This window comes from Gorilla gorilla, chromosome 1, assembly GCF_029281585.2.
Source record: "Gorilla gorilla gorilla isolate KB3781 chromosome 1, NHGRI_mGorGor1-v2.1_pri, whole genome shotgun sequence".
NCBI lineage: Eukaryota > Metazoa > Chordata > Mammalia > Primates > Hominidae > Gorilla > Gorilla gorilla.
In genome coordinates, this window is record NC_073224.2 from 196,109,012 (window position 1) to 196,131,723 (window position 22,712).

The 22,712-nt window shown below is 40.9% G+C and overlaps 1 protein-coding gene across 1 annotated transcript in view; it reads right to left on the reverse strand.

Moving 5' to 3' along the window:
• Positions 1 to 22,712, reverse strand: part of ST3GAL3 (ST3 beta-galactoside alpha-2,3-sialyltransferase 3) — a 226,552-nt gene that overhangs the window by 96,839 nt on the left and 107,001 nt on the right. Inside the window, 3 exon segments of the mRNA XM_055346904.2 lie at positions 11,049 to 11,197; positions 11,200 to 11,212; positions 21,010 to 21,052. Coding sequence (XP_055202879.2) covers positions 11,049 to 11,197; positions 11,200 to 11,212; positions 21,010 to 21,052 — 205 coding nt within the window.

Genomic DNA, 22,712 nt, shown 5'->3' on the forward strand with positions numbered 1-22,712 from the left:
ACCAACACGGTCACGGAGGAAGGCACAGGACAGCACAGGAGTGGTCAACACAGTCAGACACGGGGTGCAGAAGACAGTCCAGAAGGCCTCACACAGCTTTGGTCTGCGGCAGTAAGGCATTTTGAGTCTCTTCATGTCCTGTCCCCAATCCCCACCATCTGCTTGCCTGCCTTGTGCTATGAGTTCCTGCGGTCTTTCTGAATTCCAGAAAGTTTCATAAACAGCAGAAAGATGGACAGCAGGTGCCCTTCTTAACACAGTGCAGTGCAGAAATAAATGAACAACAGACAGACCTTTGGCCACCTCTTTTCTCTCTAGTTTACCCCATCAACTTTTGGCAAGGTGCTTAAAGAATAAGGGTTGTGGGACAGTCCAGGGGGCACAGGATCACGTCATCTACAATGGAGAGGGAGCTGGAGCCCAGCAGGCAAGGCAGGAGATACTGCTCTCTCCATGGCAGTGGAAGGCAGTCCAATATCAAGGATGATGGGCTCCAAATCAGCCCCTCATTTAGAAAGCGACAGTAACTCCTAAAACGTACAACTCTGGGTACAGTGGGTCATGTCAAGTTATTACCAAATTAAAATGCCTTAGAAATGGCCTCCTGACTATCCCAGTGAGAGAAGAATAGGGGGAGTGTTGGGGATTCTGAGTCATCCAGCAGGCTGGGACCTCTGGGGCAGTTAGCGGTCAAAACCACCAAGATTAATGGTCGCCAACTCCCTGGGGCCAGAATAGTCAGTCTCTCTAAGGCACTCACACTCCAAATGCCAGCAGGCCCCGACAGATGTCTGATCAAATCACTCAGCCCTTGTTCTTCTCCTACTCTGCAGCTGGCCTTTCATTTTGAGAGATTTAGCATTAAACCCAGTAAGAGCACCCATTGTCCTGCAAACGTGACTACCAAGCCCCTGGGGTGAAGAGTATTACCACTGCACTCACAAGAGGAAATCCAGATGGGCAGGCTGGAGCCCCAAAGAAGGAACCAGACACTTCCACTCTCCTGCTTCACTCAGAAGGACTGAGTTTAAGGAATCAGGCCAAGCAATGGGTCATAAATGGAAAAAGCATCAGATCTGGAATCAGAAACTGTCACAGAGGACACTGACAAGCAAGTGATGGAAAATCTGATTTTCAACTTCCCCATGTGCAGTGGAAACCACGTAATTCCAAGAATCGCATCAGGATGTGGTGAGGGAGCACATTTGGAGGGGACACACATGCTGTGTGAGACGCGTGGCTGCCATAAGCGCCTGGCTCGGGTTCAGATCCAATCACAGGGAGAGTCACCACATGATATCTAGTGGGAGCGTGCCCTGGCTGACGTGCGTCTGAAGGATCAGCATTTGGGAGATGAGGAGTAGCACTGCAGGAGGCTGAAAGAGCAGGAGAGTGTGAGGCTGCGGTCAACGAAGTGTCTTAGGAAGGACGCAGAGACCAACTGCGTCACACACTGTGGAGGTCCAGTAAGGTGTGGCCACAGGACTAAATGCTGGATTCGGCAACAGGGTGGTCACCACCAACCTCAACAACAGCCATTCCACTGGAATGTGGAGGTGAAACTCGTTTCACTGGGTTTAAGAGAAAACAGGAAGAGACAAACTGAAGTCATGAAACACAGACTATTTTTAGGAGTTCTGCTACAAAGGAACAAAGAAATGGGGCAATAGCCGGAGCGGGGAAGCAGGGTAAAGTGTTTTTTGAGGTTAGGAAATATTTCCCCAAGTTTACAAGCTGGTTAGAATAAAAGAAAAACTCACAATGCAGTAGAGATAGGACAGTTGTAGGGAGAATGTTTCTTTTTGTTGTCTTTGTTTTCTGAGATGGGGTCTCACTCTGTTGCCCAGGCTGGAGTGTGGTGGCATGATCTCGGCTCACTGCAACCTCCACCTCCGAGGTCCAAGTGATTCTCCTGCCTTAGCCTCCCGAGAAGCTGAGGTTACAGGCGCCTGCCACCACGCCCGGCTAATTTTTGCATTTTTAGTAGAGACAAGGTTTTACCATGTTGGCCAGGTTGGGGGAGAATGCCTGTGAGAAGGAGGAGGGGGAAAGGATCTAGCACAAAACTGGAAGGGCTGGCCTTAGCTCTGCTCCCTTAGCCTGCCTTGGCCAGGGATGCCTATTTTCTAAGCACCACTTCCCTTGTGAACTTTCCATGATACTTCCCTTCTCAGGTAGAACCCATCCCCCTGTGGACCTGCGCTACCTAGGGTAGACCTTCATCTTCACTTGCTCACTTGTTCCCCCATTCTCCTACCACCTTCCCCTTTCTGCCTCTCATTTCCACAGGCAACAAATATTTAGAGACAATAGAGTCACTCTGCTTGGATTTTTATCCTGGCTCTCTTAATAGCTGTGTGATTTGGGGCATGTCTTTTAAATTGTTTTGTGCCCTTAATTTGCACATCTTTAAAAGTGGGATTATACTAGTACTTATTTTATAAAATTTTTTTGTTAAGAGTTATGCTGAGAAAGAAGGGCTGGCACTGAGTGCGGTGCCTGGCCCCTCGCTGGTGCTCAGTACATGCCAACTAACTGGCCTGGGATTAAGGATACAATGATGACTAGGACATAGTTAAGGCCTAGCATTACACTCCATTACACTGAAGAGTAATTGTCCATTTAAATATCTTTCTCTCATAGAATATGATCATTTTAGCAAAGCATGTATGGCACAGAATATACAAGTACCCAATAAAATGCTGGACTGAAATCAGTTGGTTACCTTGCCTTGGAAGGTTAATCAACAGGAAGTGTAAGGGGGAAGTGGGGTGATGGCCAGGGAAACTGGGGAAGGGTCATTGACAGTTATTCCTGAGGACTCTACAGATCAGTGATGGACATTGTGTAACCCTCAGTCTAATTTCTAGAACCATCTCAGAGAGGACTGGACTCAGATCAGCCCCTACCATGCCTGCTCCCTCGTTTCATGTGCTAATTTAGTTTAAAGCATTCCTTATGAGAAAAGAAGACCATGTAGGCAGCACTTAGCACACTGCCTAACAACCCAGCAGCTTAATCAAAGCCAGTGTTACCATGCTAGGGGAACATGCATGAGCGTGCAGATGAGCCTCTCTACACAGAGCTCGTTCCATCCACAGAGGAGGGAATTCTTCAATTCCATCTTCTACCTTCCTCATGAGGATGCCTTTCTCCAAGTACTAGAGAGTTGTTTCTGGGATAATGACATGATGAGGGAAATGGCAGAAGCAGCTTTGCCTAGCTTGAGTAATCCTATTCTGTCATTAAATATTTTCACTTTAATTTTTTTTTTGAAATAGCCTTTACTGCCATAGATCCTCTCAAGCCCCAAGATGGAAATGTTTCTCCTTAAGGACAACTTCTATCTCCTCTGACTGCCACCTGTCTGACCTGTTACTCCAAGGTCTGCTGGGTCTTGCTTGCATTGTCACCAGTTTCATCATCTACCCACATGTGGGCTGTGCCAATCCATTCTACCCTAGACATCACTGACTCTTTGCTCTTTGTGGCTTCCAATGTAGACTCAGGTTTCTCTACAGCTTTTGCCATCATGACGTGTACAGCCATCTATGACAAATGCTGAAGCACTGTCAAATGTCTTCTATCACTTTAAGAAAAAAGGGACTGCTTGATCTGAGCCATCTGAAACTTGTGATATTTCTCAGCTCCGGAGGCCCTGCCTTTCTGCTCTTGCTGCTAGGCACTGCAATACCTTCCTTTTCATCAAACCAGGCCACCTTCCTATTTGATCAGTGATTCTGGAGCTGACATTAACTCCAGGTTACATTTGTCTCCAGAGCCTTGTAATTTATTTCATCTTAGCTGGAGGGATGCTCCCCACTAAGTTCTCCAAGTGCTTCAACAGACAATTTTCACGGAGGCACTCCACCAGAGATCTGCTGTGACTCTCCAATTCAATTTTGCTTCCACACTTTATTTCCTTAGAAATAAAAACACATCCTCTTTCTGGGTGGTAGTGAAAAACACAAGAGAAGTAACATTCACTGAGCACAAACCAGGCACCAGACAGCGGATCTAATGATCTAATTCAGCTTTACAACAATCGTCTACAAAGTAGTACCTCCCTTAGACCCAGGCATGTGGGGCTGAAGGAGTTCAGGAGAAGCCATGGTTGGAAGATGCACTGCTCTGTTTACACCATAAAATGTCAAATGGTACATTTAATATGACCAGAAAACAAATTACCATTCACACTTTCCCTGCACTCTCTGACACTGGTGTGTGTTCATGACCAACAAAGCAGTCCCATCTTTGAGATACTCCCAGATCTCAGGAAGGATAGTGCGGCCTCATGAAATGATGTATCCAACATGAGCTGAATGGTACTGGAGAAATGAAGGGAGAAGATCACTGTTTCCACAAAACAGTTTCCAAAAAGCCATGGCATTGAGTACTAATAATACAGATACTTGTTGTTTGTGGCAGGAGATATGAAACTTTCCAGCAATGATACATTTGACAATAGAAAACACAGAGATGGTTCCTGAACCTGAGCAGAAAGAGTTGGTGGTGTCTGGGTAGCAAAAGGAATTTTCATATGCACTGATTGGATAACAAATACATAAGTATCTCTTCTCTACCCATTGTTCTAAATCCTTAGTAAGTCAATATATCATACATGGACCCATCAACTGGTTTATACAGGCAGAGGCCTTGCAAAACGTATTTGGCCAGGGCCCTGTCTACCTTTGGAGCAGTCCTACTCTAAGGTAAGTATTATTTTCATTTTTGACAAGAGAAAACTGACTCCAAAACTCTCTCCTGTTCTTACCAAACCCCCTACTTTCTATGATGTAAAGTGTAATCAGCTTAAGGTAAGAAGATTGGAGTTTAAGCCACCTGTTCTACTTACTAGGTGTGCAACCTCAGGTAAGACACAACTGGTTTCCTTAACTCTTAAAATAGCTATAGTAATGTACATTTCATAGGGCTGATGGGAAGATCAATGAATACCTACAGCAATGTGGGTCACAGTGCCCTTTGAAAGGTTATACAAATATTAGTCACTGTTCCTACTGTTTTAATGTTTGACTTCTGCTTTTACTATTCCTTCTAGATTCATCTGAATTATTATCATAGTTTCAATAATTTAAGAAGGAAAATAACTGCTCATTTATTTTTCTTATTTGGATTCTTCTCTCTCATTCAAATGGCTGTCCATAAATATATGCCTATTGGGCAGAGAGGTCAAGAGACTTCAGGGGACAGAAAGGGAGGGCCACTAAAACAATTCCATCATCTATGTGCAGGAACTTGTTATAAACTAGCATCCTAGCACTTATGTGAGCCCAGTGGAAGGGCTATATCTCATAAAATTTGTAGTGAAAATCACAGTCAAATCCTCTGTTCAATTCTTCTATAGGTCCCCAGTATAAGATAGAGGTCACTATCATGATTTCCAGATAACATTGTCCCTAAATCCACTAAGTCCAGGCTCTCAAAGCAGGTGTCACAGTTCAGGGGCTATGTAATAGAGGTTAGAGTTATTCAAAGCCACAGTACAAACCAGTGTATCTTCCTGGAGCAATACATGTACTTGAAGATATGAGGAAGAATGTATTAAGAAAACACATACATACTATGGTATAGAATGCAGAATTTTTACAAGCAAAATGAAAGATCTTAAAGATTCTTTTTTGGGGGCCAGGTGTGGTGGCTCACATCTGTAATCCCAGCACTTTGGGAAGTCAAGGTGGGAAGATTCACTAGAGCCCAGGAGTTTGAGACCAGGGGCAACATAGGGAGACCTTATCTCTATTAAAAAAAATTTTTTTTTAATTAGCTGGGCATGGTGGCATGTGCCTACAGTCCCAGCTCCTCAGGAGGCTGAGGTTGTAAGGATTGCTTGGGCCGGGGAGGCTGAGGTTGGGAGGATTGCTTGAGCTGAGGCTGCAGTAAGCCGAGATTGCACCACTGAACTCCAGCCTGGGCGACAAAGCAAGACCCTGTCTCAGAAAAAAAAAAAAAAAAAGTATTTTTATGCTTGCAGTGGGTTGCTTTGCAATATATGCTCACTCTCCTCTACCACTAAGGGTCCTCCGGAGGAAATGTTTCAGAAGCACTGCACTAAGGAACCTAAGTTTTCCATTTTGGTTCCTACTCTCAAAAAGCTTGAATTTCAGTAAGCAAATAGGTAAGTAAATAAAAGATTACCTTTGGGTATAAGTACGACCACTGTTATATACAAGGTATGGAGGAGGCAGACAATTTAAAGTGGTCTTGGGAATTAGGGTGGGTATCTTGAGGAGGTACTGTCAAGAAAAGAGAGAAAGGAGAAGGGCATTCTCAGCCGAGGATACAATATGTGCAAGGGTCCAAAGCAGAAAAAGAGCCTGGCACATATTGGGAATTGCAAATACAGTAGTACTGACAGAACAAAGCCTGTGAGACCACAGCATGGTCTTGCTGCTAGGACAAGGAGCCTGGATTTGCTGATGGAGGCAATGGGGAGCCACTGAAGGATTTTTATGCAGATGAATGACATGCACTAGTCCAAGAGAGAAATGAGGAGACCTGGCTGAAGGGGTAACAGTGGATACAGACAGGAAGAATATTTGTACGATATATTTGGGAAGCAAAATAATAGAGAGTGGAGGAATGTAACTAACAATTATTCAGCAGCATCTGGGGTTTTGTTTTTGTTTTATTTTTATTTACATTATTGTTAATCCTTAAACAGCCCTATATGATAGGTATTATTCTTCCCATTTTATGAACAAAGAAATAAAGAAATTCAACTAGGAAATGGCAGGAGGAAGATTTGAATATAGAGCTCTCTGATTTCAAAGCCCTTGGATATTGGTTGTGGCTGTTTCATAAAATACACTTTTTATATTTCCTGATTTCAAAGCCCTTAGTAGCGTTTTTTTTTTTTTTTAACAGACTACATTTCCTTTTAGTGCTGAATAGTAGTCCATTGTGTAGATGTGCCACAGTTTGTCCATATACATACTAAAGGACATCTTGATGCTTCCAGTTATTGGCAATTATGAATAAAGCTGCTACAAATATTCATGTATGGTTTTTGTGTAGACATAAGTTTTCAGTTCCACTGGGTAAATACTTAGGAGGGTGACTGCTAGAACATATTATGTTCACTTTGTAAGCTGCTGCCAAACTGTGCTCCAAAGTGGCCAAACCATTCCCACCAGCAGTGAATGAGCGTTCCTACTGCTCCACATCCTTGTCAGCATTTGAGACTGTCAGGTTTTTTGTTTTTTTTTTCCGTCATTCTAATAGGTGTGATAGTATTTCACTGTTGTTTTAATTTGCATTTCCTTAATGACATATGATGCAAACATCTTTTCATATGCTTATTTTCCATCTGCATATCTTTTTTGACCATCTGGAAAGGGTGTCTTTTTGGTTCTTTTGCCCATTTTTTTAATTGGGTTGTTTGTTTTCTTAATGTTGAGTTTTAAGAGTTCTTTGTATATTCTGAATACAAGTCCTTAATCAGGTATGTGTTTGCAATTTTTCCCCCAGTTTGTGGCTTGTTTTTTCATTCACTTAACAGTGAACTTCACAGAGTACAAGTTTTGGAGTTTAATAAAATCAACTTACTGATTTTTCTTTTCTGAATTTTGCTTTTGGTTTTATATCTAAAAACTCATTACCAAACCCAAAATCACATAAATTTTCTATGTTACCTTCCAGAAGTTTATTATAGTTTCAGGTTTTGCATTTAGTCTATTTAGGTTCCATTTTGAGTTAATTTTTGTGAAAGGTACAAGGTGAATGATTAATTTGTACCTATAGATATCTAATTATTCCAGTATCATTTATTGAAAAAATTATCCTTTTTCCATTGAATTGCCTTTGTTCCTTTGTCAGAGATCAACAGACTATATTTGTGTGGGTCAATTTATGGGATCTCTATCCTATTCTATTGATCTATTTGTCTATTCTTTTGCCAATACTACGCTATCTTGATTGTATCTTGATAGCTTTATTGTAGGTCTGGAGTCAGGTACTGTCAATCTTCCAACTTTCTGCTTCTTCGTCAGTAGATTCTAGGTCTTCTGCCTTTCCATATAAATTTTAACGTAAGTTTGTTGATATTCGTAAAATGACTTGCTGCAATTTTGATTCTGATTACATCGAATTTATAGATCAAGTAGAGAATTGACATCTTAACAATACTGAGGCTGGGCACAGTGGCTCACACCTGTAATCCTAGCACTTTGGGAGGCCAAAGCAGGAAGACTGCTTGATCCCATGAGTTTGACACCAGCCCCAGCAACATAGCGAGACCCTGACTCTACAAAATAAAAAACATTAAAAAAAAATTAGCTGGGTGTGGTAGCGCACACCTGTAGTCCCAGCTACTTGAGAGGCTGAGGTAGGAGGATCACTTGAGCCTGGGAGGTCGAGACAGCAGTGAGCCGTGGTTGCACCGCTACACTCCAGCCACCCCAAAACCTCCAAAACCCAATACTGAGTCCTTCTATCAAAATGTAGAATATCCATTTATCTAGATTTCTTTGATTTCTTTCATTAGAGTTTTGTAGTTTTCCTCATTCATATATGGATCTATGCACAAACACATTCACCCATATTTTATCAGATTTATCCCTAAGTATTTCCCTTTTTTTTTGGCACTAATGTAAATGACACCGTGTTTTAAATTTTAAATTCCAATTGCTTCTTGCTGGTACATAGAAAAGTAATTGCCTTTTGTATATTAACCTTACAGCCTGAAAACTTGCCTTAATTGCTTATTAGTTCCAGAATGTTTTTGCCAATCTTTGGGATTTTCTACATAGACAATCATGTCATCTGTGAACATAGTCAGTTTTATTTCTCCCTTCCCAATCTGTATGCCTTTTATTTCCTTTTCTTGTCTTACTGTGTTAGTGAAGACTTTAGTATAATGTTGAACAGGAGTGGTGAGAGGGGGGACATCCTTGGTTTTTTCTCAATCTTAGGGGAAAAGAATCCAGTTTCTCATTAAGCAAGATGTTAGCTATAGGTTTTTTGATCAAATTGAAGAAGTTCCTCTCTACTCATAGTTTGCTGATAGTTTTTTTAAAAATCATGAATAGGTATTGGATTGTATCAAATGGGTTTTTTACATCTATGGATATGATTATATGATTTTTCTTCTTTAGCCTGTTGATGTAACAGAATATGCATTAATTGATTTTTGAAAGCTGAACCAGCCTTGCATACCTGGAATAAATCGCACTTGGCAGCAACATATAATTCTTTTTATACATTGCTGAATTCAATTTGCTAATAATTTTGTTGAGGATTTCTGGAGCATGTTCATGAGAGATATTGGTCCGTAGTTTTCCTTTCTTATAATATCTTTATTTGGGTAATAGGGTAATGTCTAGAGTAATGTTGGACGCATAGAATGAGTTAGAAAGCGTTCTTTCTGCTTTGATTTTCTGGAAGACATTGTAGAGAACTGGTATCATTTGGTATCATTTTTTCCCTTAAATTTTGATAGAATCCACCAGTGAAACCATCTGAGACTGTTGTTTCTGCTTTGGAAAGTTATTAATTAGTGATTTAATTTCTTTAGTAGATACAGATTTATTCAGATGGTCTTTTTCTCCTTGTGTCAGTTTGGGTGGTTTGTGTCTTTCAAGGAATCAGTCCATTTCATCTAAGTTATCAGATTTGTGAGTACAGAGTTGTTCACAATGTTCTTTTATTATCCTTTTTCTTTTGTTTTGAGACAGGGTCTCACTCTTTCGCCCAGGCTGGAGTGCAGTGGTGTGATCACAGCTCACTGAAGCCTTGACCTCTCGGGCTCAAGTGATCCTCCCATCTCAACCTACTAAGTAAATGGGATTACCGGCACAACCGGCTAATTTTGTTTTTTTTTTTTTTGAAGAGACGAGGTCTCCCTATGTTGCCCAGGCTGGTCTCAAGTTCCTGGGCTCAAGCGATCCTCCTGCCTCAGCCTTCCAAAGTGCTGGGACTATAGGCATGAACCACCTCACCCGGCCCATTATTCTTTTTAATATCTATGGATTAGTATGTTCACTTCTGATATTAGTAATTTATATCTTCTCTTTCTCTATTTTTGGCTCTAGTTTTATCAATTTTATAGATATTTGCAAAGAACCAGCTTTTGTTTTGTTGATTTTCTCTGTTGATTTCTACTCTGTACTTCTATTATAGCCTCCTAAGTACCCTCTCCCCTTCCATTCTTGTCCCTCTCTAATCAAATTTCCTTCCTGCGGCCAAAAACATTTTCCTAAGGGTCAAAACTGATTATGTCACTACTCATCTGCTTAAAACCCTTCAAGGCATCTTTTGCCCTTGAGACGAAGCCCAAATTTCTCCTTGTTATCTCTAAAACCCCACATAATTTGGTCTCTGCCCATTCCTCCAGACTTCTCAAGTTCCACCCTCAGGTCTCCTGGAGTTTGGCAGCATAGAAAAGACAAATATTACATCTTTACACATATATTTATTTCAATTATAGATAAGGAAGAGATAAATTAGTCAATATAATGTATAGGAAGTTCTTCAATTGGCTGAGATTTTAAAAGACCATTAAGAAAAACTAGAGAAAAAATTGGTAACCAAAAACTAATATAAAATGGATTTCCGAAAATAGTGTCTAGAGATCTATAGCCCATAATGAAAGTTTGAAAAAATTACAGAAACATCCAAATATATTTTTTCATTGTAAAGGTGTAACAAAAACAATATTTAGAATCAAAAGAAAGTAGCCACAATTCCACTAACATAATTGTTATGATATTCTGCAGTAGTTGTTATATTATATTCAGATATGATATAGTGACAGGCCTGAGGTTGCTTCATGGTTCTTGACCCTGACATATTAGAATAATCTGGGAGAATGTTTAAACATAAAGGTACCTGAGCCCAATTCCTGACCAACTAAATCAGAATCTCTGGGTAGTGAGGTCTTAGTTATGAATCATCACACATAGATATACTCCTATGTACAGGCAGATTTATTCTTGGTATCAATTACCTGGGGAAGTGGAGACTTCCTCAGACAGGGAACAGAATCTTTTATTAAAGCAGTGGTTCTCAATTTGGCTGCATATTAGACTCACCTGGGCAGCTTTAAAAATCCTAATGCAAAGGCTGTGTCCTTGCTCAGTGACTTCAAAATCTCTAGAGGGTGGGATGCAGGCATCAGTAATTTTTTAGGCTCTCCAGGTGATTCCAATATGCAGTCAAGGCCAAAAACCACTGTGCAGAGAGAGTCCTCGGTGAGCTGCAAAGTGGGAATTTGGCTTTTTCAGTCTTGATCACACAGCTCAAGATGTCTAGGAGAAAGTCTTTGAACAGTGGGCTGTGAAAAAGGCTAGATGTCATGAAGCAAAGAACCTAGCCAAATCCTGCAATGCTATGCTCTCCTGTTGTGAAGTAAGTATGGCCCTGGCTTGTGCTAGCTATAGAAGAGACAGAATTCTGCATTTTGGAAACCAGACTACTCCTCTGGATTTCTTGTCCTCTCAAGGTTAATTTCTCTGTTGTCCTCTTTTAATCTTTAGTGAAATATTTTTAGCTTTGCTTAGAGAAGCCAAGAGAAAGTATCCCTCCCACCACACACACACCCCTTTCCTCTTTTTTTTTTTTTTTAAGGCATTAAAGAGAAGCTGGCCATCTGAAGTCAGCATGATGGTGGCAGAAGTTCATCAAGTGACAGTCTCTCCAGGAGATGGGGAAAGTCAGGGTTAGATAAAGGAAGGGGCCACCTGACAGTCCTCACCACTGTACTCCATCTCCCTAAAAATCTTCTAATAACAATACTTGAAAGATCTGGATTTTGTTATTAAAGGTGGCTCTTGCTCTATTCTTTCTTACTCATACCCTCTTCCTTCTGTCCTCGATTGATTGAACAAATATTTACTGAATATTTACTATGCACATAAACACTATACTAGGCATTGTGAATGTATCTGTGAGCAGAACATTCCTAGTTCTTGCCCTTACAAAGCTTTCGGTATAGTTAAAACATAGGATCAAACTGACTGTGAATTTGGAAAAAACAGAAAGCTAAGTTGAATAGTGAGAAAAGTAAAAAAGTTTGGAGCCAGGCAGAGAAGGGTTCAAAGACTGGCTTGATCACATTTAGTTCTGTGAACATAAGCAAATTACTTATCCCTTCTATATCATTTTCACATTTGTTAAAATGCATTTAAATACCATCTACTTCACAGAGTTGTCCACCATTTATCCATGCAACAAATATTTATTAATTGATCACTAAGTAATACAGTAGATACTGGTTTTGGTGTTAGAAAATAGTAGGGAACAAAACAGAAGAAACACTCTAGTAGATGGAGACAGACGATAAACAAGTAAATAAAACATATGTGGCATCCGAGAGTGATAGATACCCTGGAGAAAATGACACAGTAAAGGGGAACAGGGAACGCCAATAGGGGATGGGGCTATGATTTTAAATGGGATGAGCAAAGGATACTTTATTAAGAAGGTGACACTTGAGCTATGTTCTAAAAAGGCAAGAGAGTGTGCAATCTCTGCAGGTATCTGGGGAAGAGTGTTCCAGACAAGGGAATGAGCAAATGCCAAGAGTCTGAGGCGAGAACAGGTCTGGAGTATCCGAATCACAGCAAGGAGCGCAGATAAAACAATAAACAAGAAGGAGAACAACAAGAAACGAAGGTGTGGACCATGTAGGGCCTTGATGAGCACTGTAAAGGTTCTGGCTCTCATTCTACAAGAAATGGGGACCCATTGGGGAGTTCTGATCACAGGAGTAACAAGATCTATCTTGTATTTTAATGGGATCACTTTGGCTTCAGTGTGGAAATAGACCACAGAGAAGCAAGCATAAAATCTGGAAGACTAGTTAGGAGTGCAAAAATTAGGTGAGAGATGGTGGTTTGGACAGAGTGATGATACAGAGGTAATGAGAAGTGGCTGGATCTGAGGATATTTAAGGTAAAGCTAATAAGGTTTGCTGATATCAGATTTGAGTGTCAAAGAAATGATGCTACAGTATTTGATGTGAGCAATTGGAAGGATGTAGTTAGCTGCCATTTCCTGGGGTAGAAAAGATTCTGGGAGGCAGGGGTGTGAATCTGGAGTTTGGTTCTGGACATGTTAAGTGTGAGATGCCTAATACATATCCAAATGAAGGAAGCAATTGGGTAAATGAGTCTGGAGTGTGGGGAAAGAGAACTGGGCTTGACATAAATATAGGAGTCATCAGCATATAGATGATATTTAAAGCCATGGTACTGGATTACATTATCTAAGCAAATGTTGTGGGAACAGGTAACATAGAAAGTACCTAGTGCATCACTGGGCATATAGTAGGTGCTCAATAAATGCTTTCCCCTTGCAGCCCTAGGGAACTTGACAGGCTGTTTTAGAAGTGTTAAACTCACCTCAGGCTATATTTAGACTGCTCCATGTTTATACACTATTACAAATGACCTGGTTTTTCACAAGGCTCTGGGGGTTAAGAGTTGTTTGCTTTCATTTTCATATTTTTGTGTCTTCACATGGAATTCCTTATGAAATTAGACTCAGCATTAAAGTCCCCATGCTCTTGCCCACATGGCAACTGTAAAACACCACATTGTGGCAGCAGACAGGAGCTTTCCCAGAGCACAGAGCACCTGCCCACACCCAGCAGAAATAGATGAAACTTCCATTTAATTAAATCTGCTCCCAGAAGGCCCACGTCGGCTCAGGAAAGTCACACCTGGACACCAGGATCTGGCTCCTTCAAGGAATCCAGATGACTCATCTCTCTCCTGGACTAATGGGCACATTCCTGGCTCATTGTGTCATATTCCTTATAATGGAGACTGAGATTTCCTTAGGGTTCTGCCTGGAATGCTCTGCCTCTCTTCCTTTGACTCTTTCCTCAAATGTCACCTTCTCAATGAATTCTACTTTGACTGTCCCATTGCAACTTGCAATCTCTTCAACAGCATTCCCTTGTCTTGCTCTATTTTCTTTCACAGCACTTATCACCTTCCAAAATCCTAAAAACTTTATTTATAATAATTTTTGTTTATTGATTGTCTTGTTCACTGGTATATCCTCAGACCACAGAATATTGCCTGATACATATTAGTTGCTCAACAAATCTGTTGACTGAATGAGGGAGTATCCACTTTGTTGTTGGGGCAAGAGCCTTTACCCCTGAGACTTTTCGAGGCCCTCAACTTTGAGCCAGACCACAGTAGACCCCTTTCAGAGAGCAGATGTGCCTCCTTGGAGGTATCATTAAATCAGGTTGTGGCTGCCTGCACGTAGCAGCCTGAGTGCCCAACCCCTGGGGAAGACGGGGTCAATTCTCAGGCAACCACAAGGCTGGCAATGTCACCGACTCACCAGTCTCACATTCTAGTTATTCCTGTTTCTCTCCAAACCATATTCTTCTCAGTTTTCTTATCCTCAAGTCACTGCTCTCTGCTTCTTCTTGGTCCAATTTCCTACTTCTCCCCTGGCACAGCCCACACTCTAACTTTCAATTATGTGGCATAAAACTGTGTTCCTTTATATCCTCAAACTCTTTGGTGAATGTTCCTTCCATTTTTGCTTTCATAGAAACCTGGGTCTCTTGGGAAAATGCCATTTTTACAGCCCTCTGCAAAGGAGGCTGCTCTTTCATCTATACTTCATGGACCTTGGGATCCCTGGTTATCCTCTTTGTACTCCATTAATGCTTCCAAATCACCAATATGTCATGCTTATTATAAAAAAAGAAACAACCAAAAACTTGTCTGTTGCTCATGCTATCCAGCAGTACTACCCTTTACCCTCCCTTCCTGTTCTCAGTCGCTTCCTCCCCATTCACTAAGACTTCAGCTCGCAGGATAGCCTTTCCAATCAAGCTTATAAGGCTGTGTCTATGTCTTAGAATTTTCTGTTTATTCCAACTAGAAAACACATAGCTGGTGCTCAAGAAATATATGCTAAATGAAAGAGTAAAGAAATGAAATCTGGGGTATGGAGCAGGAGGCAAGCTGAAGTCCGGGTCTCATTTTTGGGCTATATCCCTGCTAGTTTACCAGACACTGATAAGGGCTAACTCTCATCCTTGGTATTACTATTGTCACCACTTTAACTGAGACTTAGTAGTTTAATAACTCACTCCAGATTAGAGCTAGTAAGATGTGGAACTGGGCCTCAAAAATCCATGTCTGACTCCATAGCTCACATTTTTAACCACCAAAAAGTTCTGCCTTCTTCAACAACAGATCTTGTAGTAAAAAGACAAGGTTTTGCACATCAGTATTCTGAATAATGTTCTCAGTACTAACAAGTGATTTTGTCATGCAGATACAAGCAGCAGGGAATTCTAAAAGAAAATATAAGCCACTCTATTCCAGAAAGACATAATTAAACAAATACAGTGCAGAAAAAAAATCTAAAATGTCTATTTCCAGGCTTTTGGAATATCACTAGACATAAGGTATTTTAGGAGTATTTCTCCCATTCTGTAGGCTGTCTGTGTACTCTGTTGATAGTTTCTTTTGCTGTGCAAAAGCTCTTTATTTTGATTAGGTCTCACTTGTCAATTTTTGTTCTTGGTGCAGTTGCTTTTGGTGACTTAGCCATAAATTCTTTGCCAAAGCCAATGATGAGAAGGGTATGTCCTAGGTTTTCTGTTAGGATTTTTATAGTTTGAGGTCTTACATTTAAATCTTTAATCCATCTTAATTTTTATATATGGTAAAATGTAGAGGTTCAGTTTCATTCTTCTGCATATGGTTAGCCAGTTATCCCAACACCATTTATTGAATAGGGAGTCCATTCCCTATTGCTTATTTTTGTAGGCTTTGTTGAAGATCAGATGGTTGTAGCTGTGTGGCTTTATTTCTGGGTTCTCTATTATGTTCCATTGGTCTATGTGTCTGTTTTTGTAGCAGTATCATGTTTAGTTACTATATCCTTATAGTAGAGTTTGAAGTCTAGTAATGTGATACCTCCAGCTCTGTTCTTTTTGCTTAGAATTGCTTTGGCTATTCTGGCTCTTTTTTGGTTTCATATACATTTTAGAATGGTTTTCTCTACTTCTATGAAAAACGATGTTGATAGATGCAGCTGTAAGTCATTACCCTAAACAAATTAACACAGAACAGAAAACGAAATATCACATGTTCTCACTTATAAATGGGAGCTAAATACTGAATACACATAGACATAAAAATAAGAACAGATACTGGGTACTACTAGAGGGGGGAGTGGGGAGTGGGCTGAAAAACTACCTGTTGAGTACTATGCTCACTACCTGGGTAATGGGACCATCCGTACTCCAAACCTCAGCATCACACCATAAACCCATGTAACAAGCCTGTACATTTACCCCAGAATCCATTTTTTTAAGGCAGTATTTCTATGCAATAGGGTTCCAAGAATAGAAAACATCTGGAGCGAGGAGATAATTCTCAAGATATAGCTGTGTTGCATTCTCAATTAAGGGTGAGTCAACTACACTTGTGGGCCAAAGCCAACCGTTCACCTGTTTTTTTATATGGCCTGCGAGTTAAGAATGTCTTTTACATTTTTAATAGATGGGGGAAAAAATCAAAAAGCATATTTTATGACACATAAAAATTATATAAAATTGCTGGGCGTGGTGGCGCACGCCTATAATCCCAGCACTTTGGGAGGCCAAGGCGAGCGGATCACCCAAGGTCAGGAGCTCGAGACAAGCCTGACCAACATGGAAAAACCCCAGCTCTACTAAATATACAAAATTAGCCAGGTGTGGTGGCACATGCCTATAATCCCAGCTACTCGGGAGGCTGAGGCAGGAGAATCGCTTGAATCGGGGAGGCGGAGGTTGCAGTGAGACAAGGTTGCGCCATTACACTCCAGCCTGGGCAACAAGAATGAAACTCCGTCTAAAAAAATATACATGTAAAATTAAAATTTCAGGGTCCATCAATAAAGTTTTATTGAAATATAGCCATACTCATTCATCTATGTACTATCTACGGATGCTTTCATGTTAAAACAGCAAAGCTGAGTAGCTGTGACAGAAAAAATAAGGCCCCAAATCCTAAAATATTTACCATTTGGCCCTTTGCCAAAAGAGTTTGCCAACCCCTTTTATAAATAATTTCTTATGTCTTACCTTCAAGTTCACTAACTCTATCTTTAGTTGTATCTAATCTGCTGCTAACCCGTTTTATTGAGTTTTTAATTTTGATCATTGTATTTTTTAACTCTAGAAGTTCATTGTTTTTTTCAAATCTGGTATTTTGTTTTTCATAGTTCCCTATTCTATGCATATAGTTCAGTACTGTCTCTTATTTCTTTAAATACAGTATATTTAATTGCTTTATAAATGATGTGTGGTAATTCCAATTTCAGAAATCTTTGTGGGTACTCCTCTGTTGCCAGTTGTTTTACATGGTTCTCATAAAACCATGAGAACAAGCTTCAATAGAAGCTTGTTTCCTTGTGTGTTTAGTTATTTTTTACTGTGAGCTGCTCATTTCCTTGAAAAGTTATTTGTGAGGAATGCGTATGTCTTCCTCTATGGAAAGTCTGCATTTATTTCTGCCAGGTGCTTGGAGGCACTGCCAGTCTGGAATACCTTAAACTGAACTCACGGTTTGAGGTTCCCTGGATCACCTGAGTGATGAGAACTCTGGCAACAAATACCAGGTGTTTTTGTTCTACTGCCATGACATACTCAGCGCTTTGGTAATTGTTCTTGCAGCCTGCTTTGGGGGTGTAGGTTTATTAATAGTTCTAGTTTATCCTTATGCTGAGTCCTTTGGGGTTCCAGTTAATGTGAAAGTGATTAAAAGATGAAAAATATGGAAAATAAGTTAATATAATGAGAAGGTCTAAAATTTAACCAGAATTTCAGAAGAGGCGTAGAGAGAGAGTGGGGCAGAGGGAATATTTAAAGAGATAATGGCTGAAAATTTTTCCAAAACATATGAAATTTATATACCCAAGAATCTAAATGAGGCCAGATACTGTGGCTTACAGCTGTAATCCTAACACTTTAGGAGGCTGAGGCAGGAGCATCACTTGAGCCCAGGAGTTTAAGACCAGCCTGGGCAACATAGCAAGAGCCTGTCTGTACCAAAAGAAGAAGAAAAAAGAAAGAAGAAAGAAGGAGGAGGAGGAGGAGGAAGAGGAGGAGGAGGAGAAGGAGAAGAAGAAGGAGGAAGGAGGAGAAGGAGGAGGAGAAGAAGGATGAGAAGAAGAGAAAGAAGAGGAAGAAGAGGAGGAAGAAGAAGAAGGAGGAGGAGGAGGGGGAGGAGGAGGAGGAGAAGGAGAAGGAAGAAGGAGAAGAAGAAGGAAGAAGAAGGAAGAAGGAGAAGAAGGAGAAGGAGGAGGAGGGGGAGGAGGAGAAGGAGAAGGGAGGAGGAGAAGGAGAAGGGAGGAGGAGAAGGAGGAGAAGGAGAAGGAAGAAGGAGAAGGAAGAAGGAGAAGAAGAAGGAAGAAGAAGGAAGAAGGAGAAGAAGAAGGAGAAGAAGGAAGAAGAATGAAGAAGAAGGAAAAAGGAGGAGAAGGAGAAGAAGAACAAGGAGAAGGAGAAGAAGAAAGAAGAAAGAAGAAGGAGAAGGAAGGAGAAGAAGGAGAAGAAGAAGAAGAAGGAGGAGAAGAAGAAGGAGAAGGAGAAGAAGAAGAAGGAAGAAGGAAGAAGGAAGAAGAAGCAGCAAGCTAAATGAATCCCAATCAAGATAAATAAAAAGAAAGCCTTACATTGGCATATTTATTCATACTTTATGGAACACTTTTATTTTTCATAAAACCATAGGAAGGGAGTGCTATTATCCACATTTTTTAATAAAGGAAAATTGGGATTCAGAAAGCTAAAATATAGTAATTATCTAAGGTCATGTAATACCATGCAGCAGACAGAATTCAAATCCAGTTCTGATTCAAGTTCAGGTCCTTTCCTATACCTCAGAAATAGAATATAACACAACTAGAGAGGGACTTGGTAAGGGGAGATCTCAACTTTGCTGAGGAACTGCCCCTACCAAAAGCAGAATCCTTAACTTGGAAACTTCTCTCTGGAAGTAGGTGGAAACCTTTCTCAGGTATCTGTGAGACAGGAGAGACAGCATTGGACTTCTGAAGACAGCACCGGACTAGAAAAACCTTTGCAGCTAGAGGCAGGACAGTTCTAGCTTGTACCTTAGATTGTGAGTTAAATCAAATGAGGCCAAGCCAATTTACCGTGCTAAAGACCAAGTTAACTCACATAGTTCAAAGAACTGGCCTGATACACAACAGAAAGCTACACAACAGCCTACTCTGCAGGACCCAACTGTCAGGACAGCAGGGGATGAGCATCCTCCTCATCCTCCTCCTTTCACTGCTGAAGACAGTTTAAATACTGTAGTATGTCCTAGAAAACATGCCTTTTGTTCATCAATGTGATTCAACTTGGTAATTACTCTATCTCTTCCGTTCTGGTGGCATTTCACTTGCTTATGGCTTATACTTGATTTGTTTTTTTCCAGAGTACTAAATTAAGGATTTTCTAAGAGTGAAGCCTATGGCTTTCTACCACAATCAAATACCCCATTCCCTAGATGTTAACATGAGGCTGACATCTCTCTACTAGCCTGGTATACAGAACACACACTTTTTCCTTCATAGTTGCCTTCATAATGTGTAAAAGTTGGGAGATTTACAATGCCTGAACTCATAGTATGAGGCACCAGAGCCAAGAAGCCAGATGCCAGACTATTCAGTGGGAAAACCAACCAGCCCCTGGTTTGATGTCTTGTATGTAGGTGTGGCCATCCTCATCAGAGTCAACTGTGGAAAAGGTCTTATGCAAGACAGAAAAGGAAAGAGACACAATTCTGATCCTTCACGATGTCTGCCTGGTACAGGGCAGGGGACACAGGTGTACAAAGATGACTAACAATAGAAAGGAATCACAGTAGGTAGTAAGGTGGTTCTGCAAGGATTTATTGAGCATTGGCCACGTGAGCAGGCTTGCAGGGACATGAACACACAGAGTAGAGAGAGCTGCAACTCAAGGCATGCTTGTCAAATAGGAAAGTATGCAGTCATCCTACCATCATCCATCCATCTATCCATCCATCCATCCATCCATCCATCCATCCATCCATCCATCCATCCAACCAAGCATTCAGTGTTTAACGGGCACCTGACAAACATACGCCAATACTGTCTAGGTGCTAGAGAGACCAAGAAGGCTAGTAGGGAAGGATCCTGGAAGGATTAGGTACTCAATACTTGACAGTCCTCTATGAATTACTAATTTCAATTAAATTCTTACAAAAACTCTGTGAAATAAGTTTATTGTCATCATCTTACAGATGAAACTGAGGCTCAGAGTGGTTAAGTAGCTTGACCCAAATCATAAAGAGAATAAAGGTCAGTCTGGGATTTGAACCAAGCTATCTACTAGGCCTAGCTCTGAGCCTGTGCCCTCAAAAAATTAGTAATTATTATGCAATTACAGTATAGTGAGATAACTGTAACAGAGGTAGAAAATGTAAAGGAAGCACAGAGGAAGAGACAATTTTGTGTGGTGAGGAAGTAGTTTTTTTAGTTTTCCAAGTGGGCTAGCAAGGAAAGAGAATTTCAGGCACAGATAACAAGCACATGCAAAGGTAGAGGGAAAAGGAGTGTTCATCTGTGGCAAGAGTGGCAGGAGTTGAAACTGGAGAGAAAGACAGGGAGTGATCACAGAAGGCTGTGCATGTCAGGTGCCAGAGCATCTTTGAGAGGCCCCTACCTCCTGCTGTGACTCAACTGTCCTCTACCCTGCAGGAGAAGCCTTTCCAGGAGACTCCTAGTCCTTCAAACTCCTGGCAGTGGCCTCCTTCTATAATGAGCTGCCTGTGCCAGCCAAATCGAAGGCCTTATGTTTGCACCCATCATCCCACCCTCTCTAGCCGCTGCAGACTGTAACATGCCCCAAGATTCTGCTGACAGCCTGAGGACAGAGGCCCCAGGGAGCCCCCCAGTCACCAGAAGAGTGATGAGAGCTGACCCTTCAAAGTGAGACCCAGCTCTCACAGACCTCTCTGCCACAGAGCCAAGGTATCTTCTCATTCTACTCACAGTTTAGAGTCCAGATTCAGGAGGAAGCCCAACCGATCATACTCTGAAAAAGAAAAGCAGAAAACGTCACTGAAGTCAAGTCACTGATGATACTAGCATATTGCATCCCCCAGACCTAGACCACGGGGACAGACAACTCTTGGAAAAGAACACAATTCAACTGCTTCAAAGAACGTAACTAAATACATAAACCACAAAACACCAGCTGAACACCTGTTTTGTGAAGGACCAAGTTCAATGCCAGGTATTTCCTATGCATTCTAGGGCAGCCAGTCCTATGTTGGTATACAACTGCCTTCCTTCCTGTATAAATGTGGTAATTGGAACTGAAATTTAGTAAACCATGAAACTGGAACCTGGAAAAGCAAGAGGCTCAGATGCAGTATCTGCTTCCTCTAAGCTCTAAACACAGCATTTGCTGAATCAGCCACCTTAGCCATGGGGTGAGGATGTGGCAGCCAATGGGTCCCCAAATCCATGCCAATTCTCTTCATGGTCATCATAAAGAACCAGTAGATCAGATTACATAAAGAATAGCAAGTTTACAATAAAATTTAAAGATAAATTGATGCTTCTAACAAGTGATCAATCAGTATTGTAATTTATTTAAGTTCTTTGCATCTTGCTTCATTCTAAAATGAGGTTGAAGCAGTTCTATAAAATTGTATGGAGTACAAGATTTTAAAAAGGAGAAATCTGGGGGCCAAAGTGGACATAAACATAGGAAAATGCAGGTGGGGTAAGGAAAAGAGCAAAAGTGAATATCTTAGGGCTCTGTGTGCTTACTGGAGGAAGATTACAGATCTGTCCCCAAGATTTTCCATAGCCAAAACTAAGCGCAAAGCACTGATTTCATGGTTCAGCAGTATCCAGAAAATAAACCAGGAGAATCACAGCTATTCTTGATATTAAGACTTGAGGGAAATTTCCTGTGTCTTCAAAAACATTTGTATAAGGAAAATGATATGAAGTGTCATGGGATTATTTCTTATGGCTCTGCTCCATAGTTGCAGTGTGTGTGTGTGTGTGTGTGTGTGTGTGTGTGTGTGTGTGTGTGTGTGTGTGTGTGTGTGTGTGTGTCTGTCTGTCTAGCCAAAAAATAAAGTGGCCTATGAATGCAGTTCTTAGCTGGCCTGGCTCAATCTGAGGAAAAAACAGAATACCAAGACCAAAATACTGGATGGAAAAGGCCAGGCAGCAAAGCTTTCGAGGAACTCAGGTTTTAATAAGCAGTGAACAGCAAAAAGAGGGAAGTCACACACGCTGACAAGTACCTCCCAGGAGTCGTTCTGCAAGGCCAATTAAGGCTAAACTCATTGCTTTCAAAATCATCTGAGCTGTGGAGAGAGAATAAATCCTCTTCTTAAAATTGAAGATACCAACTAGGACACACAACTCAATGTAAGGCTTGCCTCCCAAGAGAATGGCCTTGAGCAAGTGAAAGTCTTTCCTCAAAATAATTCTGGTTTTGCTCTAATGCAGGCGAATGGATGAAAGACTTGCCTTAACATATCAAGAACTTACAAACATTGGTAAGAAAAACAAAAAAAAAGGCTTAAATATAAAATAAAACGAAAAATACAATTTGCAAAGAGTTAGTGTCAAAGTTAAGTGACCTCTCAACAATCCTATCTTACCATTCCATAAAAAGGAAGCCTCAGCTTGCCAAATACCTGTTACTTTTTCCCTGTATGGTGAAAACC